This window comes from Molothrus aeneus, chromosome 8 (genome assembly GCF_037042795.1).
Source record: "Molothrus aeneus isolate 106 chromosome 8, BPBGC_Maene_1.0, whole genome shotgun sequence".
NCBI lineage: Eukaryota > Metazoa > Chordata > Aves > Passeriformes > Icteridae > Molothrus > Molothrus aeneus.
This window is the reverse complement of record NC_089653.1, coordinates 22,278,155-22,303,822: the sequence shown is the minus strand read 5'-3', so window position 1 is coordinate 22,303,822 and position 25,668 is coordinate 22,278,155. Positions and strand designations below refer to the sequence as shown.

Below are 25,668 nucleotides of genomic sequence, written 5' to 3'. Positions count from 1 at the left end.
CTGCAGTCTTGTGAAGGCAGCATTCAAGGCTGGTGGGCAGAAAGGGCAGATCTGCCATGTCCCAGGCTCTGCAGGAAAGCTCACTGACAGGTGGGCCGTCTCTCCCATTGCAGTCAATCCTTCTGCAGACCCCACACAGGTTTATGACTGCACCTACAGCTTGGCTAGAGGCATAGAGGGTCCCCAGATTGTCTCTCACTGGTTGTGAATCTCCTTTTGGCTTGTGGCTTTTCCAGCCCTTGGGAGAGATGGCTCATTCCTCATGCACACCCAATCCTAGGAGAGCCCTGTGGGAAGGGGTGAGTACAGGCACCAAGGAGAAGGATGTAGGTGGGATGGGCAGCCCTGGGCTCCCTCGCTGGTCTTTCCAGTCCAGCAGCGTCTGTGGGGCTGGCCTGTATCTCCTGAAAGGCAGGACTATGCCTGCCTGTCTCTTCAGAGGCAGGACTGGCTGCCTCCTGAGAGTAATTTTTCCTCCTGTTCAAAACCATGTTCCTAATTCCCATCCTCTGTGTTTACCAGTGAGTCTTCAGCTCCTTTTGTGCTTTTGCCAGGCTGAGGAACATGTTTGCACCCGGCACCTTTCCCTGGAAAGACACTTCAGCTCTGCAGTCAGCTCACCTCTCCTCTATTCTGATAAGCCACATTAAAAAATTAGTTTCTCTGCAACAGTTTGTACTGTCCATAAGCAACTCTGCTTGAAAATATGGGCACTTGGTGTAAGTCTACTCTTACATGTGAGCCAGAAACAAGCTCTTCTCCAAAACTGCCTTAAGTAGGGAGCATGTGGGCAGTCCTGCATCCATCAGCTGCCTCTAAAGACAATGCCCATGGGCATGTTTTACCTATTAGTGATAGCCAGAACACTAGCCAGGACAGGAATAGTGGGAAATGCTGGCTAGGTACCAAGGCACACAGATTAGCAGGCCCCAGGGAGCACAGAACTCTGTGTGTCTGGGAGATCTGGGGATGGTGAGGCACAGGCTGCAGCTCAGCACCCTTGGGGGCACAGGGAGAGGAAGGACAGAGTTGGGACCTAGCCACCCTCAGAGCCTTTTCACTGCAGGTGGCTTACCGCAGTGAAAGCTCTGCCCCACGGTTATCCTTAGACACCCAGAATGGTGATGCTGCCTGCAGTAGCCAAGCAGGGATGGACTGGAGAAGGAGCAGATGAGCTCAAGGTGAGGAGTTGCAGCCTTTCTTTGAGCTGAAGTGGCGTGACACCAGAGGACCCTGAACACAATGTGCCAGGTGAACTGTGTCACTGAGTGCAAGATGGGTCTTTGAAGTAGAAAGGGCATCAAAACTGAATGGGTTTATTTCCTTTATCAAGCAGGAAAAATGTTTATCTCTGTTTTTAAAAATTTATAGCTTGACAAGCTCTGTGTACCTCTGATTGTCTCCTTGGAGTACAGTAGGGCAAATAAGGTGACAGTGAGCACGAAGGCCTCAGTCACATCACACTTCAGAGGAAGAAACTGGGTGAAAGGCAAGGCAGAAATGCTGCTGGAACCTTCAGGATCAGGGAGCCAAGGTCCCCTCTGCCATACAAGCAGGACATGAGCCTTTTCAGTCCCACTACCTCTGCAAAGCAGGCATGACCTGCAGCTGGCTGTGCTCAGTTTCACGGCTGCAAGGCAGGAAACGACAGTGTCCAGCCATTTTGTCCCTTCTCCCAGACCAGGGGCTCTGCACCCAGGTTTGCAGCCTCGTCCTCACCAGGGGTCACCCAGCCTTTCCATTCCTTTCTTGCCACCCACCTGGGCGGTCACTTTGCCTGTGCCATGGATTCTTCCTTCACAGCCGTGGAGTGCAGCACCCGAGGGTGCTGCAGCAAGGAGTGAGATGACTGTTTTGCCACCATAACCCCTTCCCACAGCAGCCCAGGCAGCATGGCAGTGGGGGGGCCAGGGCAGGGCCCCACCTTTGCTGCTGTCGATAGAAATTCAGTCTTCCCTGGGGAAGATGGCTGCTTCTCTTCAGAGCTGGGTCTGTGAGTAGGTAAGAGGAGTCACCGCCCTCTTTGCAAAGGTGGAAAAAAGATTACGCTGAGCTCTGCCTCTTCAAAAAGCCCCCTGCTCCAAGCCCAGGGGGTTGAAAGGTTTTTTTATCCCCTTTTGTTATTCAGCAGAGCGAGGGGAGGAGCTGGGCCGTGTAAGAGATCCTCGCTGACATAACCCTTCCCATGCAGGGCTCTGGAGAGGGGCCAGGTTGTACCTGGGTATTTTTATTTAAACTAATCCCAGGCGTTCCAAATTGAAAGCCATCGCAGCGCCAGGTAGGACCTCTTGCTGGAGGGCGTTTTTCTCACCTGGGTGTAGTAAAGCAGTCTCCAGGTACGTTGTTTATTGCTAACCCTGGGAGTGTGTTCTGGAGGTGTTGGGACACATTCGACAAGCCGGGCTGGCTCAGCCTTTCCGGGTGATTTCAGGAAAACCCTGCCTAAGAAGCCTTTAAGGAAAGGCTGGGCTTGGGAGGCAAAGCCTCATTACGTGTAAAACACGTTATGCCTGGGCAGACTGGAAAGCAGAGGGGTGGGTAGAGCTGCTCAGGGCAGGCTTGGCTGCAGCCTGGCATTTCTGGGCAGAGAGGAGACTTGGTCAGCCCTGAGCCTGAAGTGGCCCCAGGTGTCTCTCCCTGCCCACCAGCCCAGGGAATCAGGGCACTGGAGGTGCCTCCCTGGTGCATGTCAGTTCAAAGAAAGCAGCCAGCCAGCAGCAGGTAAGGAGCAGGTGAGGGCTGCCCAGCGCAGGCTCTGGTGTGCCTGATGCCACTGAGAATGGCTGGCTCTGGCCACTGGCTTTCCCTTCTCCATTTCTCTGCTGATGGCTCCTTCAAACTGGAGCTCTTCCACCTCATCCACCTGTTGAGCCCTGTGCCTGGCAGCATGGAGAGGGAAAACCCACTCCAGATGAAGCTGCTTTTCTCTACCCTGGCCCTGAACTCTTCGATAAGCATTGCCCCCCTTGACCCAGCTGAGTGAGTGAGGTTGGTGCCTGATGCTGGTGGGGGGGGGGCAGGCAGAGAAAGGCTGCAGGGGGAGAAAGGACTTTCACTCCTCCAGTACAAGGCCAGGAGGTGCAAAGTACAAGTGCTGCTGCAAAGCAACCCTACGTTACTGGTAGGGATCCCATGTCAGGCAGTGTGGGTGCCAAGACGTGGGGCCCTCTTGGCGTGGTCAGGACTGGGTGGGAGTTGCCTGTGCTGCCGTTGGGAACAGATACGGTCTCAATAACAGCACCTGGCATGGAACTCATGATGCTTTCATGCAAACACTGGGTAATTATCCCCTAACCTCTCCACCAGTAAGTCCTAATTAATTGCCTCTGCCAAGCAGGTAACTGATAATGGCCTGGGTTTGAGCACTAGCTAGTGACAGTGACCCCGTGCTGTAGAAGCCCACCTTTCTGCACAACCAGTGTGTGTGCTGACAGCCCATCAGCTGCAGCAACACTTTATTAAATGGCAGCTAATCAAAGGTCAGTGCCAATGGCACGACACCACACAGGGTGCATTGCTGCCTGCATGTCCTGCAGGCTGGGAGCTCACCAGAATTTCTGTGCTGACGACAGAAGAGGCTCAGATCTGCTCAGTTTAGCCCCAGAACCATCTTCTGCTACTGAGTTGTAAGCAGGATTTTAAAACTTAAAGTAGCTGAAGATTCCTGGCATCTGGATGCCCAGCTGTGATGCTGCTCTGCTCCCACCCAGCTTGGCAGTGCAGAGTGAGGGAGCGGAGGTATGCAGCCATCCTAGAAATGCTGGGCCTTCCACACCAGGTGCTGTGCAGATACTAAGCCTGATTCTTTTTAGGTTTGCTTTGAGTATGTGGCATGGTGCCTACACACTGGGATGTCCTAGGCAGAAGTGTAATTATGAGTGCTCTGGCAGTGGCAGACAAACAAAAGTGCAGTCTGTGTCCTGCCAGCAGTGTGCACATGTAAGTGTGCATGCTGGGGCTGGAGGAACACCTGCCAGCCCCAGGAAAACAAGATGCTTGATCTCACCTGGAGGTCAGGCAAGGGATGTGCCTGACTGGGAGGAGAAGGGTTATTCTGCTTTTGCAGCATAAACTAATATTCCCTAGGACACATTACTGACTGCTTCTCTCTTTGTCTCTCTAGTGAGGATCCAGCAGAGACAATAGCAATAGACTCTAACAATCAGCCGAAGTCTCCACTGGAAAAATTTATGGTCAGACTGTGTACACATCACCAGAAGCAGTTCATTCGTGTGCTAAACGACATATACACTGAAGTACAGCCAGACTCTGACGGCCAGCAGTTATCTGAATCTGAGAGCATGGAGGCCTCTACTTGTGGCTCTGGTTGTAGCCAGCAAAGCACTGAAAATCAGGATAAGGGTGCTACTTGTACTGACTCAAAGCTCCCTTCTACATTGGACCCAGGACAGTCAGGGGCTGACGGCCCCCTGCATGTTACGGGACAAGCCCCGAAGCAGCCAGTGGAACTGAAGTCTCTGGACAGAGCAGAGAACTCCAGTCCTGCTTTGAGGAGGGACTTCTGCGAGCTCCCCATCACCAGGCTTCACTCTGCTAGTCCAAAGGATAGCCCCACCCAAGGATACCTCAGCACGTTGAACTCTTCCTCTTTGAATTTCCATCATGCTGCAAAGAGCCTGGAAGGGCAGCAAGCTGCTGGACACGAACAAGAAGCCGCTGTCAGGAAGTGTGAGGATAATAAAGAGCAGCTAGCAGGTAAGACTCTCATGGAAGGTTATATCTCAGTCAAAGTGGCAAATGTGAATGGCAGCGAGGACAGCTTAGACAGCTGTCTGGGGTCCCAAAAGAGCTCTTTCAGGGCTCTCCCAGAGGAGTCCTGGGATCCTGGCTTTGCGGTGACCCCTCCTCGCAGAGCTGACAAAGAGAACACTTTGCAATGCAGCTCAAAAGCCTCTTTGCACCAGGACTTAGATGCAAAAGAACAAGATGTGAGACCAAAGCAAGAAAACCACCTGCATGCCGTGGCCAAGGGCAAGGCAGGCTGCCAGCTGCACCCAGCCGACAAGGGCATGCTCGACAAGTCCAAAGAGGGCTGGCTGCCCACTGGCGCCATGCCAGCCGCCCACCGCCCCCCCGGTGGGCACCCCCGTGCCAAGGCAGCCTCCCTCAGGTCTTCTCGGAAGAGCAAGAAGGCATCGGGGCTGAGGGTCAATGACTATGACAACCAGTGTGACGTGGTGTACATCAGCCAGCCCATCACCGAGTGCCATTTCGAGGCGCAGCGCCTGGTGTCGTCCCGCAGGACGGCCAGGAAGAGCACGCGGGGCTATTACTTCAACGGGGAGTGCTGCGAGCTCCCCACCGTCCGCACGCTGGTGAAGAGCTCCCGGGCCGAGGAGAGGGCGAGCAGCCCGGCACTGCGGACAGAGACCCTCGTAAGTGCAAAGCCACCCCTGGTGCTCTCGGTGGAGGGGTCTGCAGGGGCAGGACGGGAGGGTGAGAAAAGGGTTTCCCTGAGGCTCCTGGCTAAAGTGGCACCAACCGGCCGAGAAACGAAAGAGAGAGCTGAGCTGGGCTCCATGCAGCTCCGGGATACACGAGCACTACGATCAAGGGAAGCTGCTGTGGCCATGCCGTTCTTCTCCCTCTCTGCTCCACCCAGCCCCCAGAAAGAGGACAGCTTGGTCAGCTCTCCGCCACCTGGCTCCCCTCCTGCTGAAGGAGGGGAGTCACCTCCCCTCAGTGCCACAGTGGGAGGCACTGTCACCTGGGAGGCTGGCAGTAGCCTGAGCTCCTCTGGGGATGGCAGCAGCAGCAGACAGGCTGCTGATATTGCTGCCTTTTCAGTCTCAAAAGCACACGGTGAGGAGGAAGGTTGTCCAGGCTCTGACATACAAACTATTCCGGACCCCCCTGCCAGTCCAGAGCCAAAGTCCCCCTCACAGCCCTCTGCTGCTACAGACACAACACCTCTGCCCTGTGATGGTGCCAGGGATCCTGCCCAGCTTCCAGGCTCAGGGGATGCTGAGCTCTGTGGGCAGTGTCTGGCAGAGCCCTCCACATGCTCTCCAGGCTCGCAGGCTCCTGATGAGCCCCCTGCCACCATGGATGGGAAGAGCCCCCTGGAGCCCCCTGCCACTTTACAGTGTGGGGATGTGAACAAAAGCATCGATGCTAAACCAGAATCCAAATCATCGGTCATGGTGGCTGACAGCCCTCTTGAGCAAGAGGATGCTGTGGTTGTCAGCACACCTGTCTCCAAAACCTTGGAAGTGGAAGCAATGCAGAATAACAGCACAGCAGGTGAAAAAGAGCCCACTGAAGGGGAAATGCCACCTGACCCAAACAGTTCAGACTCTGTCTCTTCCAAAGACAGTCTAGACAAGAAGCGAAAGAAAAGCAGGAGAGCACTGGTGGCATCGGACCGATGTCTCCGAAGCCAACGATCCCCATCACCTGCTGAGGGCAGTGCTGAGGACTCTGGTTCTTCCAGCTCTGGGCAGCTTACTTGCCTTCAGATCAAACTCTCCAAGAGCCCTGGTGCTAAGCGGTTCAAGAGAGAAGTGCAGCTAGATGAGGCAGCATCCATGCACTTCCCCAATGACTGCTTCCCCAATGTGCTGCACAAAGCCAGTGAAGAGCCAGGCACTGGCCAGGCTCCAGAGAGCATCACTGAGCAGCAGCCAGGCAAGGAGAATGGTGTCACTACCAGACAAACCTATAAAAGCATCTTAGCAAAAGAGACTGCTGCAGAGGGAGAAAATTCCTCTAAAGATGACTCCTCTGCTAACAGCAGCCAAAGTCAACAGGGTGAGATGCTGGAAATCAGCATCCAGGCTGATTCTGAGAAGAAAAACATTACCCTCCCTCCAGGGAATACTGTTCCTGCAAATGATGCTGAGCAAGTGGATGTGAAACCAGTCAATGCCAGTGCAAAGGACAAGGAGAGCTCTGACAGTGTCAGGGATCTGGGCAAGCCAGTGAACTATGAGCTGGTGACCAATTTGCCTCCGTGTCCCAGCAGCAGAGGTGGAAGCAAGCATCTTCCAGCAAAAACTGCAAAGCACAAAAATGTTGCTCTGCAGTTTTATAACTTACGACATGCACCCGCACCTGTAGACAGTGCAAAAAAGAACACACCAGGGAAGGAGTCTATGCAAGCAATCCCCAAACTGAGGGATGAACACAGTTCAGGGAATGATGACTGCCCAACACTGGAGGACATAGACATGGCTGACAGCAAACCAAAGTTCATGGAGTGGTGTGCTGAAGAGGAAAACCAGGAGCTCATTGCTGAGTTCAACACTCAGTATATGAAAATCCAGAAGGGCTGGATTCAGCTGGAGAAGGAGGTCCAGCCAACCCCCAAGGTAAAGAACAAAGCCGACAAACTGAAAGAGATTTGGAAAAGCAAGAAAAGAACACGGAAAAGCAGAGGCTCACTGGAAGTGCAAAAGCTTTCTCCTGTGCAGATGCTGTTTATGAAGGCCTTTAAGCTGTCTGACATATGCCAGTGGTTTCTGGAGACAACTGAAACCAGGTCTCTAGTGATTGTGAAGAAACTCAACACCCGTCTCCCGGGGGAGATTCCCCCCATGAAAGTCCCCATGCAGAAATATTCTTCCTCTAGTCTCTACCCCAGCTCACTACAAGCTGAACGTTTGAAGAAACATCTCAAGAAGTTTGCCGCCACTACCCCGGCTCGGAATAACCTGAAGAACCAAAAGCTTTGGGCCAAAATTCGTGAGAATGCGGATAAAGCAGAGGTTGAAGAAGCCACCACTCCCAGCCAGACGTCTCCCACTGATGCCAGCACCAAGGAGCTGAGTGAGGACAAAACCATCCCGCCTGCCCTCAGCTTGCCCACGCAGGCCAGCACCAGGATCCTGCGCAAGTACTCCAATCTTCGGGGCAAGCTGCGAGCCCAGCAGCGCGTGGTGAAGGCAGAGAAGCGGAGTGATGGCCCAGGGGACCAGCTGTCCCTGGAGAGCAAGCAGAGCGGGAAAAGTGTGTGCATCAACCCCCTGATGTCTCCAAAGCTGGCCTTGCAGATCAAAGCAGCTGCCTTTCCTGCTAAATCTCCCTCAGTGGATGGAACGGGGAAGGGGCGGAAGGGGAAGAGCAGGTCCCAAGAGGATCCCTTGCCCAAAGCTGACCTCCAGCTCAGCAAGAAGAAGAAGATGCTGAAGGAGAGCGGGAGCACCCAGGAGCGATCCAGCTCTTCCACCAAGGACAAGCTGCCTGCCAAGAAGGCTAGTAAAATAAAGCATTCAGAGGGCAGTGTGAAATCTCCCGCCACCCGAAAGCAGACTGCCATGGAGAGGAGCAATAAACTGGCCAGAAAAATGTCTTTGAAAGAGAAGAGAGTCCCGAAAAAGCAGCTGGAGAAGATGCGGCTCCCCATGCGGAAGGGCAAGGAGAACACGAGCAGACGGGCCGTGCTCCCTCCCAGTCACGAGGAGCTGTCCAAGGCCCCAAAACAGAAGCCACTGGGGGAGTCCTCCACACGGTCACAGAAGATGGCCAACAAGAAGCACAGCAGTGGGAAAACCTTGACAAGGTCCATGAAGAAAATGCAGGAGAGCAGTGTGTCTCAGGGCAAGAGGAAGCTAAGGGCAAAAGTGGACTGTTCGCACAGCAAACGCTCGCGACTGGACCCGAAATAGCAAAGAAACGGTAGCCATGTACAAAACTGATGTATAATAGTAACCCTTTACCATGCATTAACTAAAGCTGCTTTTATAAGCTGTAGCAAGCCTTTAAAAATCCGCAGTTAAAGGATAAACGCCCATGATTTTAGGCATCAGCAGATGTGTCTTGGACAGAGAAGAGGTTGGTCTGTCTGGCTCTGCTGTTCAGAAGGAAGTTTCTGTAGTTTGAACGTTCCTTGGGTTCTTTTAAACTTAGAACCAGGCAGTTTTTGTTAAAAGTACAGTGCCTTATTTATCACTTTAAAAATAAAATAAGAAGCTCGTCTGTGTGATTTGGAGGCTTGCGTTTTATACTTGAGGCACAAGCACTTGTACTGTAGCAGAAAGAAAACCACCTTCGTGCACATGAAGTAGCTTTTGTCAGCCTTTGGGTGCACACAAACATTTCCCTTTCTTTCAGAGTCCTCCTTCTGTCTGTCTTCTTAGTGGCATTTAAAGCAAAACAAAAACCATTTCGCATCACTAATGGAGAGAAAGGCGAGTCTGTCCATTGTCGGTTCGCTGGTAGCAGCTGCTGGTGTCCCAGACTGTTACCTGCATGAGAATGTGAAGTAGCTGCTGGTGTTGTACTGCTGACGGCTGCCTGCTCCTCGCTGCACAGCCCGTGGGTGGGGAGGGCCCGCTCAGGCTGAGGAGATGCCCTGGGGGTGCCAGGTACCAGGCTGCCACACCCACTGCTGCCGGCCGGGCGGGCTGGGCTGTAATCTCTCTTTTTTTCTTGCTGGCTTCAGGGATGAACCGGTCTTGCCATGCTCTGCTCTTGGACAGACTTCCTTCTCCCAAGTCCCTGTCCTTGTGGTGATTTCTGTGGTCTCTGTTGGCAAAGCTTTTCTGTAGTGCTTCACTGGAGGTTGAATCTCTCCCTTCTTAAGGGCTTGAGTTCCTGATGTTGGTGCTCTGCAGGAAGGGAACTCTGGCCCTCACCTTGTGCTTTTGTGCATGCCTTGCCTAGTGCTCTCCGAAGCCAGGATTTGCAGTTGAAATAAGGTTGGGATAAGGGACTGGCTTGTGTTAATTTTTTACCATAATTTGCATTTCACCCTTTTACCAGCAAGGTGCGGGAGGTTTGTCCTTGCTTGTGTCACAGAACAGGGTCATAGTGCCTGTCTTTTCTTAGAAAAACCTGTTAGAAGTGCATAGAGTGTGTGGCTGTGCTGGTTCTGCTGGGCAGAGATGACCAGCAGCTGGGGAGGGCTGTGGTCTGTGCTAGGTAAAGGTCCCTGCTCAACCATTGCATCCCCACGGCTTCACTTTCACATTGCTGCAGAGTCCGCTTGCAGGAATGCCAGTGCCAGTCTCCTTCCAGACATAAAGCAGCAGTGCCTGTCAGGGCACTGTGTGGACCCTGAGGCTGCCAGACCTTTAACAGCTGCCTTGCTGGACCTTGCTCAGCTGCTTGTCCCTGATGAGAGCAAGGCTCTAGTGCAGCCCATGAATTCAAGAGATGCTGGCCCTTGCAGCAGAGGCTGGAAAGGGATTGGCTGCAAAGGGAATTGCTTTTCATGGTTGGCATTGAACCCCAGATCTCAAAGCCTGGGGGTGGGAGGTGAAAGGCAGATAATTGTGTTAAAATCTTTCATTGTAAGCCTTTAGTACAGAGGATGAAACCAGGTGTTTGATTTGCACTCCCTTCACAGAGCACCTCTGGCTCTCTTGGAGGTACTCCCTTTCCCAAGCATTGACACTCACAATGCTGCAGCACATTTTTCTCTTTACTGTGAAATGGCTGATTTAAAAAAAAAAATCCTTTCCCTTTCCTTTGAATTGTGCTAGAGTAAGTTAACTCTCTGAACAGGTAGGAAGTGATTAAATCTAGCCTGTCAGTCCCTGTACAGATTAATATGAAGTTATCTATTACTTTAATTTTTACTGCATGCATTAAATATGTCAAACATTCCATCAGAAGAGATTTTAAAGCATTTCAAGAGAGGTCTAAGGCAGGAGGGCACTGATGGCAGTTAAGTGACTGATCTGTACCTCTTTTGCAGGGTGTCTTTCCCTCTTGCTTCTCCACCCTTACTTATGGTCCTTCTCCAGCCTCTGGCTGGGGCCCAGCCACATGGGCCCAGATTTCCTCTCCTTGCTCTGGGCCAGGTGTATGTGTGAGCACACCTCTTACCTTTGTTGCTCATGCCATTCCCCTGCAGCAAATCCCCTCTCCCTGTCCTTCACCATCACTCCTGAAGCACCTGCACTAGTCACCATGCACCTCCTTGAGGCTTTCTCTCTCTCTTCTCTCATTTTTTAGCTGCTGGTAAATGGTAAATGCAAGCTGTCCTGCTCCCTGTCTTCTGTGCTTCTGGGAGCAGGAATCCCATTAGGATAAAACCCTATACAAAGCAAGTAGAAAGAGTCTTTCTAGATGGGATGCTGCTGCTCCACTGTCCTGGATGCCTTCCTGCACCCTGGGGCTTCACCAGCACTGACTGGCTCAAGCATGGCAAGGTTGGGGGGACAGCAGGTGTCATTGGTGCTGGAGTGGAGCAGCTTCTGGGCATCTGTCCCAGCTCAGTGTGCACTGCTTGGCTCAGGCAGTGATGGGATCAGAGCACTGAGCTTCCTGGCACTGTCCCTGACAGGCAGTGGTGACATGTGCTGCTGAGGCACAGCCCCTGCTTCAGAGCAGTCTGTTACCAATAAATGTGGCTCTTACATCAAGCAAGGGATGCACAGGGAGCTGCAGATGAGCTTAATGAATGGAAGAAAATAAGCAACATGATTTAGTACCTTATTCCACATGGACATGGAGTGTGTTTCCATGTGCTACAGGCAGAGTTGCCCACTGGCACTACCACAGTGCCATCCTCAGATCCACAGCCTCATTGCGCTCCTCTTCCCCGGGCTACCCCCCAGCTCCCTGCTCTGCTTCTTCAGCTCTGGATTTCAAGAGCTACAATCCACAAAGCAGATCTCTTTCTGTTACTTTGGCTTTTCTTGCTGGCTACTTTCTCATCCTATTGAAACTAGTCTCCATCATGCACCCTGGTCCATGAACGAGGAGCAGCATCCTCTTAGCTCTGCACCTCCACAGATGTCCTCACTGTCCCTCTGCTGCCACCCCCCTCCCTCTCATTTGCATGGTTACCTTATTCTCTCTCTTGTCATCAGCAGCTCTGGGTCTTCACACTTCACATGTTCAGAATCCGTCCATCTTAATTAACCACTGAGAGTAGCTGCGTTTGCCAAGCTCAGAGTAACAACTTATGTTGGTGCTGTAGCAAGAGCAGTTAGAGCCCAGGATGGCTCCTCCTACCTGTAGCTGTTAGGATCGTGTTAAGCAAGGCCAGCCCTGGAATGGGTTTCCCTGCTGACAGGGTGTGTGATATGTACCCAAGGCGTGCACATATTTATATTCATCACCTACTCATCCCTGGCAAGGTCCTATTTGCCAGTGTTCTCTCTGTGCAGTGGGGTTTCTGTAGTCACCTGCCAGCAAGTCAGGGAGACAGATCTGCAGCAAACTTCTCTGAAGATCTGACCAGTCGGCGCTGATGCTTCTGACAGACTTTCTGCTGCATTGCTGATCAAGGTCCACGAGCTGTGAGAGCAGGATGAAACTGTTCCTCCTGCTCTCTGCACCCTTCAGTGCTGGGGGTGTCATGCAGGGCTGGACTGAGCGGGCTGGCTGCCTGCCCATGCCACTTTCTGCTGGTGTGCAGATGAGCAAAGCTGCAGGCCAGCCCGTGTCCCAGCTGGTCTTGTGGCACCTCTGGAAATGCTGATGTTTCCAAAAGCTCTGCCAGCTCCCAGGAAATGGACATGCAATCAGATATACTGGTGCCCTGTTTTTAAGATTTGCTGATGGGCACTTTTTCTCTCCAGCTCATAAACTTTCAGCCTGACAGCTGCGTTCCCAGTTGAAGGTGACTGAGAAAGCTGTGATTCCCAGCCTTCCATGGGTAAAGGTAGTGCCTTGGGCATCATGGAGGTGTGGGTGGCCATGCAGGTTGGGCTCTCACCTTTCCACCATCAGCAGTCATGCTGGGGGAAGAGGGCTGAGCCCCAGCCAAGGTGTACTTGGGTCTGCATCCTTGGGCCGTTTGCCTGGACAGCCCAGGAGCAAGACGGGGATAGGCTCCTCCTTGACAGGGAATGCCACTGGAGATTTTCTTGTAGCAGTAGGTTTTTTGAGCGAACCACAAGGCTATGATGTCCCCATGTCACGTGTGTTCCCCCCCGTGTGTCGTAGCATCCATTTGGCCCATCCTTCAGCTTGGTGGTTGTGAAATGAATCCATCTGTTCTAAGATGTTCTCAGGAGTTCTTGTTTGTATTAAGCTCACCCCTAGGCTTAGCAGAAATCACAGTCCCCATCCTCCCTGCTCCCCTCCCCGCAGACAAGCCCTCTCTCTCACGAGCACTTCCACCTTCTCCCGAAGGGCAGCAGAGGGCAGCTGGCGGTTTTGATTCAGGGCACGTTGGCAGCTTTGGGGCAGCCGAAGGAGCTGGGATGCAGCCGGCCAGCATTTGTGACATGGGTCTGGAGGCCAGGCGGTCCCACGGGCTGTATTGCTAGCCAATGTTTTCTAAGTCTGTTTGTAAGAGTACCTAATTTTAAAATGAAATGTGAATATATATTATGTGTAGGTGCCATGTAAGATAGTGTTGTGCTAGGCAGCAGGATGCTAACCTACTTTTTAAGCTTTTTGGAGGCAGGAAAAAGCATTTTTCTCTCACTTCGTGCTCACAGATCTAATATTGTAAATAGGTTTTTTAAATATTTATTTCATGGGCTTTCCACAGGTTCTCGTTCTGACTGGTGTGTGGTGGGTGGGGCTGCATTGCCCAGCGTGCCGCAACCAAAGGGCTGGCGATTGCGTGGGGGATGGGATGGGGCGGGGTGGGGTGGTGGTGGTGCTGTTCAGTTTGGGTTTTTGTCAGAGCTGAAGCATTAACTCTTCATCTCGTTTTGATGATGTCAGACCTGGTCGATGGCCACGGTCCCCAGGGAGGCTGTGAGCTCCCATGGCCGGCCAGGATGGCTGTTCCCCAGGACAGGGGGCACTGCAAGCAATAAGATTTGTAGTAATAATGTCTGCTGTGATGGCAGGGGCTCTCGGGGCTCAGGGCCAGGTGGGAATAACCCTGCTCCCGGCAGGGGCTCAGTCCAGCATGGCTTGGGGGGGGTCTCTGGACCTGGGGCTACTCAAGGAAGTGTCCCCAGGGATGCAGAAAGTGGGGGATGCTGTCACCCCCAAGGAACCCCCAAAACCAGCAGGGTAGGGTAGGTAGTTGCTGGTAGCAAACTCCCACTAGAGAATCACTGCCTTTGTGGGTACGGGTGACCCAAGGGAGCTCACCGCTGTCGCTGCTAGTCCTAGGGCCAGCTCCAGAAGGTCATTTGCTCATTTGCTGATCATTCTGTAATTTTAATTCTCCTTCTAGGAGGTTCGAGGTCATTTGGTAATTTTTGCTTAAGTGGGTTTAGATTTGTTTTTTTTCTTTGTTAACCCCTTTTTGCCTGGAAGTGTGGCTGGCTCTGACCTTCCAGTCCAGCTGTCTGTGTGGGGCAGTGTCAGCAGCATCTGCTTTTATGATGGGTCTCTGACTTTGGAGGATGGAGTGAGGGGTGCTGCTGGGTTCCAGCCCTGCAGGACCCTTCACCAGTCCCACACTTCCTTTACCCTTGGAACAGGTGTGTAAAAAAAGAAAAACAAAAAAAAAGGAAAAAAGGAAACAACACAGTAATTTTTTTCTTAGGATGTAAAACATTTGAATATTATCTCCACCCTGATGGCAAATGTTTTTCCTTCATCTGTGTCTGCTTCCCTGGGAGAGTTTTGTTTCTCTGTTTGTTTCTATATGAATTTTAGACACTGAGCTGAAATTCCTCCTGTCCGGTACTGTATGTTTGAGCCCAAGCAATGTGAACTGTACAGACCAGCAGTGGGAAGGGGGAGCTGGTGACTGCACCTGGGAGAGCCGTGGCTTGGGACGGCATTCCCAGTTGGTGTAGGAGTGGGAAGTACTGCGCCACAAGTTGGGAAAATGAACTGTCTGCTGTGAATTCTCGGTTGGAAATGTGGAGAGGAGTTTCCATTAGATAATGTTTACATACCTCACCTGACAAACCTTTGAAAGTGTATATATAAAAAAAAAAGAAAATAAAATTATATTAAGTTGCTTTAAATCAATATGTATAGCTATAAGAGCTGGGTCATTTGAACTTTGAAAATGTATCGATTCTCTAAATGTTGACATTTTGTGAACTCTGTGCTCCTGTCTTTTATTTCATCCTAGCCTATGGAAAAAGTTGTGTTCTTGTTCCAGGTAAAAGGTCCCTGACTCAGATCTGAACTCCTCAAGGATTCCCACCACCTTGTTTTCTTTTCTTCTTCACTGTCAGTATTCACCCTATGAGCTTTCTAAAGGTCCGTATTTTATTGCCGCTTATTAAACGTTTCTTTGATATCAATGTTTGTTTGGTGTGATAAGTGGGGAAGACTGAAGGTGAGTGAGTGCATGAGGTAGGGCACAGCTGCCTTGCACCCTCCAACTGCCACCCCCTTCCTACGGAGGGGGCATATAAATGCCTGTGTGGGGTTTCAGTGCTCCCAAACCAGTGCCTGAGCTGTGGCGGATTTGTGTTTGTGGCACCAACAGTGCAACCTCTTGGTGGTCCTGGGGACTACTTCCCAGGCCCCCTCTACCCTTCCCCAGAGAGCCACAAGTGCCCGTTTCCGCCTGGAGCCATTCCATCCCCACAGCAGGCACTGGCCCTTCAGCTTCCCACGTGCAAGACCCTGGCAGTGATGGCTGCTTTTGCAAGGCATTGCATGGATAACCCTGGCTGTCCCTGCACCATGGGGGCAATGCATTGGCCAGGGCTGCTCCAGGAGTAGGAAATCATCCCCCAACGCACAACCAACTCTTTCCATCCTGTGCCACCTCCTCACACTCTCAGCAGCTCCCAAGCATCAGCTTCTCCCTTCTCCCCAGCAGGAAAGAAGAGGCCAAGCCTCTGAATGAATAAATGTCATGTTCACATGGAAGACAACATAGACAATACCAAACACCTCCTAAAACAATACAGCCTCTGCCAGCGGAAGGATGCCCAGCGCCTCCCTCGCCAGCCTAGTACAAACCAGCGTCTTCAATAGTGACACACACAAACCCCACGGGCCAAACAAAGCCACTGTCATTTTCCTGCCCAGTAGCATCTGTAAACAAAAAGAAAACATCATTTGTTGACCCCAAACATATAAAAATACTATAACAAAATGAAATACAAATATATATTAGAATCTGTAAGTATTCTGTATAAAGAGATACTTTAGCGGTTAGCGTACAGCAAGAACAGAAACACAACACAACCAAGCCCCGGGTGGGCCACAGGCAAAATGAGACGCATCCCAGCTCCTCTGTGTGGCAGAGGAGTTCCCATGGAGAGAGCATTTGTGGCAGAAACACATCCCCGTGGTGGTGGAGATGCCCTGGATGCCAGTGGTGAGCAGGGATGGGGACAGCACCTGCAGAGCTGGGTGTATCCAGTGGAGGTGCCTGGAGCCCGGGCACAGCTGGCAGTGCAGACCTGAAACCAAAGTGCTGGAGCAGTGAGATGGAGAGACCCAGGACTGCAGCTCTGGGATGAGTCTGTCCACCAGGGTGATGTGGTGTTTCACTGTCCAGCCATGTGCAGTGTCCCAGGTTGGGCCCCCACTATCCTTGGCCCCCACAGTTGTAGAGGTGATGCTGCTGTGGATGTTGGGTGCCTGCAGTACCCTGGCAGGAGGTCCCAGTGTGCCCCAGCTCCCACACCAGCCCAGTACATGCCCTGGCACTGTGGGCTTTGGAGAGATCCTGGGTATGGGCACTTGAGTCCAAGAGCTGATGGGTCCTGCCCTGGCAGTGGTGTTGGTTCCAGGCTTGCAGGTTTGGACATCTCCAGCCTCTTCAACTTGGCATACACAAGACAGAGGCCTGGTGATGGGCATGGCAAACCTGCATCCCAGCTGTCCCAGCAGCCTCCTGCTCCTGCTGCCTGGGGCAGTGGGACACGGGGGACACCTTTGCCCAGCTGCAGGCTTGCACCCCTAGGAGAGAGACTGGAAAAAGGGGATTCCTGTGCTGCCCTCACACAGCTCCCACCTCTGAGCAGAGCCACCTGGCTGAGCCAGGGGTATGTGGGGCCCTCTCCACAGGAATGGCACAGTCAGTGCTGACCACATGGCACAGGGCAAGTTGGCCTGGGAACCCTCAGGGACATCTGTGCACTGCTGCCTGTCCCCCATTCATTGTGCCTGGCACTGCCCTGGTCCTGTTCCACCAGTGTGGCCCTGATGACCACAGTGATGTGACCACAATGACCGAGTGTGCCCATGCATTGCAGAGCCATCCAGTATGCACAGACTGGGGGTGTCACCAGAGGGTCAAGCTGGGGCCACAGAGCTGGGGACATTATCTGGGTACTTTGGGCTACAGAACCCTGCAGGGAGAGAGACCAGGGCTGCTGGAGAGGACAGGAAACCAGGTCTGGGCTCACCAGGACTGCAAGACACTGGCTACACCACGCAGCCCACTGTAAGCCATGGCTTGCCATAGATCACAAGGCTCTGCCATGGCAGGCCTCCCTCCTCCTGTGACACATGTTGGAAAAGCCCTCAGATCGCTGGGCTGATGCAAGGGACAGGGCTGCCAGGGAGGGGACTCACCCGGGCTGCAGGCACTGCCCTCCATGGCCGTGGGGCTTCACTGGCAGGGAGGCAGAGTGCCACAGGGAGAGGTAAGGGCAGCTGGGCAGGGTGCCCACTCCATATCCACGTATCTGTGTAGCTGCAGTTCTTAAAAAAATTCCCTATCTACACATTTGCTTTGTTTGTGGGGTTTTTTTTCTTTTTTTTCTTTCTATTTTTTTTTCTGTTTCCTTCCCAATCTTCTAGATGCACCAGCTCTACCCTCTGCTGGGCTCCTCAGATGCAGCTGCAGTTCGGAACACCCAGAGAGCAGCACCATGCCCGCAGTGTAAAGTGAGGTCCTTGGCTCGGGGGGGTCTCCCCACCAGCCCCCCGGCTCTGCAGGGCCGGTGGCTGCTCACAGGCACTGGCTGCAGCCACACTTGCTGGGCTTCTCCACCTCCTCCACAAAGGTCGCGCCGTTGCTGCATTCAAAGGCGTACTTCCTGCGCCGCAGCCGCAGCCCGGTGCAGCAGCCGGCGTCAGGGCCACCGCAGGTGCCCCGGCATTCCACCCAGGCCACCGGCCGCGTCGTCTGGCAGATGGCATAGCCCCGCTGCACCTGGTGGTAGTCCCGCACCGGCTCCCCGCGGCACTCCGGCTCTGCGGGACAGTGGGACAGCAATGGTCAGCCTGCTGCAGTGGCGTGGGGCTGCCTTCTCTGAACACCCCCCTCCTCAGCACCTACCTTGGTCACAGAGGGCTCCGGTGTAGCCATCGTGGCACTCGCAGGTGGGCTGGCCACCTGGCGTGAGGTGGCAGTGGCCATGGACACAGGGCTGGTGGCGGCAGGGGTCAGGTGGCTCGGCAGGCTGGTTGCAGAGCGCGCCCTGGTAGCCCTCATGGCACTGGCAGCTGTAGGAGAGGGCATCAAGGGGCAGGCACACCCCGTGCACACACCTGTGGGCATACACTGCTGTCAGGACCTGCTGGCGTGGCACCAGCATGCAGACCCCACCAGCATGGCGTGGCTCTGCACCAGCGCTGTACTGCGACTGGTACGGCACCACCTGGTACAGGACAGCCATCCTGGCACAGCACAGGTGTGGCTCTGGCATGGCACCAGCACAGAACAGCCTGACACAACTCAGTGCTAGTGGCATGGCAGGGCACAGTCATGACACAGCACCGCTGTGATGGCACGGGACTGGCACGACAGCACCAGGAAGCAGTCACAGGGCAGGGTGGGCAGCCAGTGGGGTAAGGGCACTCACTTGTGCCCCTGGCAGGGCCCGCCGCGGGGCTGGTCGCAGTGGGGCCCGTCCCAGCCAGGCTCGCAGTGGCACACGGGGCCCTGGGCACCCGAGGGCTGGCAGATGCCGTGCAGGCAGTAGAGCTTGCGGCAGGGCTCGCAGCCTGGCACCACCCCCGGCGTCATCCGCGTCTTGGTGAAGTCCTGCAGCTCGTTGTTGATGTAGAGGTTGCGGATGCATCCGTGGAAGCTGGTGCCATTGAGGAGCTGCCAGAGGCGGAAGGCAGCCGAGTTGACATCCACAGGCATTCCTGAGGAGAGCAGGACCATCAGCGCACCCGGATGCCCCGCATGCCCTCCATCACCTGGTCCCTGTCCTACCTCCTACGTAGAGGGGAGCCTCACTGTTCAGTGTGTAGTGCTTGCCCGAGTTGTCCATGGTCATGGGGCTGCCACCATCGATGGACAGGTTCACCATCTGGTCGAAGGTCACCAGCTCCACGGTGTGGAACTGCCCGTCATTGATGGTCTCAGCACTGGCAGGGATGGCTGGGTCACCGAGGATGCCCCCAGGCCAAAGCAATGGGGGTGGACGTCCCCAGTGAGTGGAGAAGGGGTGCCAGGTACCTGTAGATGGCCGAGCTGGGGTGGGTGCCAGGGTCATAGCTGACCCTCACATGGCCCTGGTACAGCTCCACAGCCATGTGGTCGCTGTCACCATTGTACAGCAGGATGCCATTGCCTTCAGCTGTGGAGACCTGCCAGAGAGAGAGGTGGGAGCCCACATCCCTGGGGCAGACCCCCAGTGCCATCCCTCAATGCCCCCACGCCCCCCCAGCCCTCACCTGAAGGGTGATATTGGCCCGGGGCCAGTCTTGCAGGTCAGTGAACTGCAGGTACGTGTCACGGTCCACAAAGTTGACGCTCAGCAGCTTCTCACATTTGGGGCCACCAAAGCCAGGCAGGCACTGGCACAGGGCACGGGCACCCCGCTCCACACATGGGGCCCCGTTCTGGCATTCAGCTCGCTCACAGAGGCCAGGCTGGCCAGCGGTGTGGGGCGGCATCTCGCAGAGCTGGCCACTGTGGGGCCAAGGATGCTGCTGGGCTGGGGGCTGGGAAAGAGCCGTACACCCTGCCCAATGCCCCACAGGGCTCTGACAGCACACCCCTGATTTGGGTTCCTGGGGAGGCTCTCCCAGACACTGGCAGAGGGATGCCTGAATGCTGAGCTGTGCCCTGGGGTCCCTCCTCAAGGATGCTGGCTCCCCCCAGCCTCCACCCCTAGAGACACACACTCCCAGCTTCACTCCTTCCTCTCACACTGAGGATGGATGGATGGATGGATGGATGGATGGATGGATGGATGGATGGATGGATGGATGGATGGATGGATGGATGGATGGATGGATGGACGGACTTGGTATCCAGGACTTGTCCCTTCTGCACAGTGACACATAACCATGCCCAGTACCCCAGGTGTCCCAGGTGTTCCTGGTGGTACCTGTAGCCCTCGGTGCAGAGGCAGGAGTAGCCATTCACCTCATCCAGGCAGCGGGCGTTGTTCTGGCACCGGTGGTCCTGGCAGTCGTCGAAGTCCTCGCTGCAGTTGCTCCCCACATAGCCAGGTGCACACTCACACCTGGGGCAGGCAGGGGGCTCAAGGCTGCCCCTTCCTTCCCCCTTGCACCAGTGGGTGCCTGCTCCTCCCCTTGTAACCCCCCTTCTCCATGCCCCCTCACTGCAGTCCCCAAAAAGCAAATCTACCCACCCCCAGACAAGCCAGGAATAGTGGTTTGGAGAGGAGGGGGCTCACCTGGGCCCCTGGCTGGTGGAGATGCAGGTGGAGTCATGCTGGCAGGGGTTGAGCTCATCTGAGCAGAAATTGGGTGGCTGCTCACAGAATTCCCCTGCAAGGCAGAAGAGGGGGTACCCACAGCTCCAGGACCAGAGGAGTAGCCCCAGTCCCCATGGAGCAGAGGGGACCCCTGGGAGACTCAGCTCAAGACAGGGAGCTGCCAAGCCCACAGCTTTCACCCCGTGAGCATAGGGTCCTCCTCCCCCGGTGGCAGCTCCTGCCTGACCAGGCACTGAGGGCATCCCGGGGTGTGGGGGGTCAGCTGGGTGTACCCAAACTCAAGACAGCTGAGCCCAGCCAGAGCCCATGGCAATGGGCATTGAGGCAGCAGGCAGAGGAGCTATTCAGCCCTCATGGGTGGGTAGAATCACTGGGCACATTCCCATGCCAGGTCTGTGCCATTTGGGGATGGCTGGCCCGCATTCCAGGTACCTGTGTAGTGGGCAGGACAAAGGCAGGTGTAGTTGGTGGCACTGGGCACACAAGAGCCCCCATTCTTGCAGCTGTGCTCCTTGCAGGGGTCGCTGGTGGTGTGGCAGCTCGGGCCCTCGAAGCCCACTGGGCACAGGCACCTGCCACAGGGCCAGGGCAGTGTCAAGGAGGAAAATGAAACAGAACTTTTTGGGGTGGTTGCCCCAAAAACAACCAGCACGGGACCTTGGCAAAGAGCTGGGTTTGGTGTCCTCCTGTCAAACACTGGGCACAGGGGTGGGTGGCAGCACAGCCTGCCCGAGGATGCGGTGTTGCCACGACAACAGGCTGAGAGGCCTCTCAGCACAGGGAGGGGCTGCACAGCCCAGCTCCTCACCCCCAGCCTGCCAACTATTTTCAGCTCCTAATTGCAGCCTGATTCCCAGAATGGCCTAAAGCATTCAGAGCAGTGAGGGTTGTGTGAGGGTAAGGCAACCCCACAGGGGGCAGCAGTGACTCCAGGACCACAGCAACCAGTACCAGTCCCAAACCCCTCTAGCTCCCCCTGCCTTGTGTGGTGATGGTACCCCCCCAGTGACCTCCACCTAGGAGCCTTCTGGGCTGGGAGGCAAGGGAAAGTGGAGTCAGACAACACTAGCTGGAGCTCCCATGCAAATGCAATATCCCAGCTAGATGCCCAAGGGAGCATGCAGGAGGTGAAGGAAGTGTCAGAACTTCTCTCCATGGGAGGCCAGGGTCCCATGCTACTGCCCAAACACCCACCTTTCTTGGGTTCCTGTCCAGCACTCACCTGAACCCAGCTCCTTCCCCCTCCTGAGGCTGGCAGGTCCCCCCGTTGGCACAGGGGTTGGAGGAGCAGCCACCGAGTGGCACCTCGCAGTCACGGCCCTGGGGAAGGAGGGAAAGGTGGGAGCGAGGAGGTGCCACAGCAGCTGCCCAGCTCTGCCCATCCTGCTCAGCAGGGTGCTGTGGCACACAGGGAGGGTAGGTGGTCCCACAGGCAGCAAGCCCCAGGGGCATGGCAGAGGCTCTGCTCCCCTGCCCTCGGCAGGGACATGTCCGCATGCACTGGGGACCCCTGGGAGCAGGGTACCTTGTAGCCACTGGGACAGGCGCAGCGGTAGGAGCCAAGGGGGTCATTGTGGCAGGTGCCCTGGTTCTGACAGGGGCTGGAGAGACAGGGGTTGCACTTGGCCTGGACGCTCAGGGCAGGTGGGCCTGTAGGAGGGGAGGCACGGAGATGACCATCAGTGTGAGGAGTGATCAGAACATGTCCTTTTGTGGGCACCAGTGGGGGGGCAGAGCCTCTGGTGTTGCTGGGAGCAGAGTCTGTACAAGGGGCTTTGCACCCAGGCAATGGGACAGCCACAGGTTTGCTCAGTCACCAGGGAAGTGCCACCAGTCAGGTAAGAGGACAGAAGCAACCTGGTCCCCCTCCTCCACAAGGCAACTCAACAGCTGAAATCTTGGAGCCACCCAGACTCACAAAGCATTGCTCTGCTGGGTGCCCATGGGAGGGTATGGAGAGACAGCATGGGCACCTCTCACCTTGGCACTCAAATTTCTTGGCAGGGGTGGTGAGCAGCAGCTTCCCTTCCATGTCGGGGGGCCCAGCACAGCGGGCAATGCCAGGCTCCTTGTAGCCCGTCTTGACCCAGCTGGAGAGCCAGCGCAGGTTGCAGCTGCAGTACAGGGGGTTGGCCCCGATGGCTCTGCATGAGGAGAGGGGCAAAATTGCACCTGGTGCCACACAGAGGGAACTGGGCACAATTCTCACTTGACTGGGCTGCCACATGATTGGCAAACCAGCGCTCCTCCATCTCTGGATGCACCAGAAGTGCTGCCCACAATGGGAGGTCTGGAACACACAGCCCCACAATGCTGTCCAGTTAGACCACCCTGCTGCCAGACCCACAGCCCATGCAGTGCTCCGTGCTCTGCCCTGGGGCTCTCTATTGCCCACACAAAAATTCTTGGCAGTCCCTCTCCAGTACACAGGCAAAGCTGCCTGGGGCCAGCAAACTGGGCTAAGTATTCTGAGGCCATGCAGAAACAACAGAGCCTGCACGGGAGCTGCAGGGCCAGCCTGGGCTCTGCTGCACAAGCCTGCAGGACAGAGACACAGGAGTGGGCTGGTGGGAATGAGCAATGGGTCATGGCCAGAGTTTGTGCAGACAACACTGAGGGAAAGCAAGGAACTGCTCTGGGAAAGGAGAAGGAGGATGGAGGATTGCTCTGCACCACAGCAGAGAAGGGTACAGAAGCAGTGGATGATGTGGCAGGTGGAGGGCCTGGATGTCTCTTTGAACCCTCCTTGACTGCAAGGGTCAGCAGTGATGGAGGGCCGGTGTGACAAACATATGTGACAAAAGGAGATGGCAGCCCAGAGGTGAGGCAGCAGGGACAGCAGATCTGCTGGGGCTGACTAACCTGGTCCTACAGCACCCACAGCACCAGCTGTGACACAGCTCAGCCTGTGGGAACTGGCAGTGCCAGCTGTCTGCAGTGAAGGCAGCACAGCCAAGGGAAATTGGAGCAGAGCAAGCAGTGTTTGTCCCCAAAAAACAAGGAGGCTATGACTGGGTATCAAACTGCTCTTTGCAGAGTGAAGGAACAGCCTGAGATGCCCAGGATGCCAGGAGCAGGCAGCTGGGCACAGCTTAGTTAAGAGACAGGGAGGGAACTAAAAAGACACTGTGAGCAAAGTTAAACCCTGGCCCTGGGTGGTGGGTACAGGGCAGAGCTCCTGCAGACCCACTCAAAGAGAGGCTGAAACACCACCGCTGGCAGGAGAATACCTGATACTAACAACACACTGGTGTGTGTCAGAGCAGCCCCTGCCAACCCACAGCTGTGACACTACTTTGCATGGCTTTACCTACATTTTGGGGGACCCCAGAGATCTCGTGGGCTGGGGAAGGACCCCACACCACATCCACCTAAGACCACAGGGACATCTCAGCAGCACTGGGAGACGCAGCTGCACACCTGGATCTGAGCATGGGCAGCAGGTCACAGCACAGCACTATCCAACAAATCATGTTGCAGGTACCAGCCCAGAGAAGAAGGGAGAAGGCAGCTCACCCCCCAGGGAAGCCAAGCTCAGCCCTGTAGTTTTTAAAGATCTATGGAGCCTGCATCCAGCCCTGAGCCCTGAGGAGTGGGAGGAGATACTCACAGGTGGGACAGGGAGGTGACATCTGCAAAGATGCCCTCAGGGAGGCTGGAAATGTCGTTGCCATGGAGAGACCTGCAGAGAACAGAAGGTCCTGCAATGCCCAGGGCTCCAAGGTGGGCAGCAAGGACCGTGGCCCCACCACATTGTCACTGTTGCAAATGCACCGTCTGCTCTGAGGGCAGATGAACCTTCCTGTGCTCCCCCTGCCCAATCGCATGCACCCAGCTCCAGGTGGGCACAGGGGACAGAGGGACATGGGCAGCAGCAGGGAAGGGCCCAGCAGAGCTGTGGGCTGAGGGCAGGTACTCACAGCAGCCGCAGGGAGCGGAGGCCCTCGAAGGCCAGCGGAGGGATGCACTGCAGGGAGTTGTAGCTGAGGATCCTGTGGGAGGGAAGCAGGCAGCACAGCCATGTGTGGCGTAAGAAACACTCCCTGGGCTACACACTGCCCCTGCTGAGCTCCATCTCAAAGCACAGCTTCACCCAGCAGAGGGTGAAGGAGACCCTGGTGTCCCCAGCACCCCCCAGTCTTCAGGGTCCCCTAAAACAGCCCACACAACTCAGCTGGGCTGCGGCCCTGTGTGGCACTGCAGGACCTCACTTACAGGGTGGTGAGCTGGCTCATGTTGGTGAAGGAGGAGTTGCTCAAGGAGCTGATCTTGTTGTTGCTCAGATCGCTGGAAAAAAGAAACCCCAGGGCTTGGAGCCAGCAGGGCCCTGCCCCCTCCTACTGCTCCCCAGCCTGCTCAGCTGCAATGGGGTGCAAACAGCAGCAGGGCTGTCACACAGGGTGATGGCAGCAATGCCGTTTGTCCCCCCTCTGTTCCATGCCTGGCACCAGGTGGTGACCAGCCAGAGGCTGAGCATTGCTGCCAGTCAGTTGTGTTCCAGAGCAGAAGGGGGACACAGAGGGATGTCAGGGGTCCCTGCACACTGCCAGACCCCTTCTCAGGATCACACACCATGGAGACAGCCCCTGCCCTCACCCACAAGTTCCAGCAGTGCCTCCAGCTGCCTGGGCTCCTGCTCCTGGCTACTTACACAAGCTGCAGATACTTGAAGGTGGAGAGCTGCCCCGGGACCTGAGTGAACTGGTTTCCATCCAGGTAGCTGCAAGGAAGAACAAAAACACCTCAGGGTGACTGAGAAGCAGAAGATCCCTCCCTCTTCCCCCTCTTTCTCCTCTGACAACACAAACTTCAGGCTGCAAGAAGCATCTCCAGCATCACCTCCCTCCTGCACCCAGGGCCCAAGGGGCTCTGAGGGGACTCCTGGGCTGGCAGGGGAGCTGGTGTGTCAGTGTAAGAGCACACCTGGGTTTGCAGGCATATCCCTGGGGACACTCTCCCAGCAGCCCACGTGTGCAAGCACAGCCAGTGCTGCGTTTACACATCTGATGGGAGCGTGGGAAGCTGTAACGCTCCCAAGGCATGTGTGAGAACGTGAGAGATGGAGCAGGATGCAGAGAGAGGAGGAGTGTGCAAGACAGCGGAGGGGGCTGCGGGGGTGCTGTGCATATATATGTGTGTCCAACCAGTGCCTGCACCCCCTGCACACAGGACTTGCTGCCATCCCTCATCCCACATGGGCACAGAGCCCCTTTCACAGCAGTGGGCATCACGGAGCCTGCACATCCAGCTCTGGCATGCACATCTGAGCTTCTGG

General features: G+C 55.2%; 2 protein-coding genes across 3 annotated transcripts in view; one reads left to right on the top strand and one right to left on the bottom strand.

The window, feature by feature from the left end:
* The window catches only part of LCOR (ligand dependent nuclear receptor corepressor), a 59,543-nt gene extending 44,457 nt beyond the window's left edge, over positions 1 to 15,086 (top strand). Inside the window, exon 6 of the mRNA XM_066554293.1 lies at positions 4,124 to 15,086. Within this exon, the coding sequence (XP_066410390.1) occupies positions 4,124 to 8,627 (4,504 nt within the window). The 3' untranslated portion in view covers positions 8,628 to 15,086. The remainder of the gene's footprint in view (positions 1 to 4,123) is intronic.
* Positions 15,087 to 15,633: 547 nt separating this feature from the next.
* SLIT1 (slit guidance ligand 1) overlaps positions 15,634 to 25,668 on the bottom strand; it is a 60,491-nt gene continuing 50,456 nt past the window's right edge. Inside the window, exons 22-38 of one of the 2 annotated variants that reach the window (XR_010783989.1) lie at positions 25,045 to 25,113; positions 24,609 to 24,680; positions 24,314 to 24,385; positions 24,004 to 24,075; positions 22,374 to 22,537; positions 21,919 to 22,043; positions 21,616 to 21,713; positions 20,826 to 20,965; positions 20,352 to 20,445; positions 20,040 to 20,177; positions 19,381 to 19,618; positions 19,163 to 19,293; positions 18,917 to 19,071; positions 18,558 to 18,846; positions 18,032 to 18,243; positions 17,323 to 17,946; positions 15,634 to 15,831 (exon numbers count right to left, since the gene is read on the bottom strand). Coding sequence is in view for 1 of the 2 variants with exons in the window: in XM_066554294.1 (XP_066410391.1) it covers positions 17,702 to 17,946; positions 18,032 to 18,243; positions 18,558 to 18,846; positions 18,917 to 19,071; positions 19,163 to 19,293; positions 19,381 to 19,618; positions 20,040 to 20,177; positions 20,352 to 20,445; positions 20,826 to 20,965; positions 21,616 to 21,713; positions 21,919 to 22,043; positions 22,374 to 22,537; positions 24,004 to 24,075; positions 24,314 to 24,385; positions 24,609 to 24,680; positions 25,045 to 25,113 (2,314 nt within the window). In the remaining variant the exon portion in view is untranslated. Of the gene's footprint in view, positions 17,947 to 18,031; positions 18,244 to 18,557; positions 18,847 to 18,916; positions 19,072 to 19,162; positions 19,294 to 19,380; positions 19,619 to 20,039; positions 20,178 to 20,351; positions 20,446 to 20,825; positions 20,966 to 21,615; positions 21,714 to 21,918; positions 22,044 to 22,373; positions 22,538 to 24,003; positions 24,076 to 24,313; positions 24,386 to 24,608; positions 24,681 to 25,044; positions 25,114 to 25,668 lie in introns of both variants that reach the window. The other variant, XM_066554294.1, reaches the window with a different exon arrangement.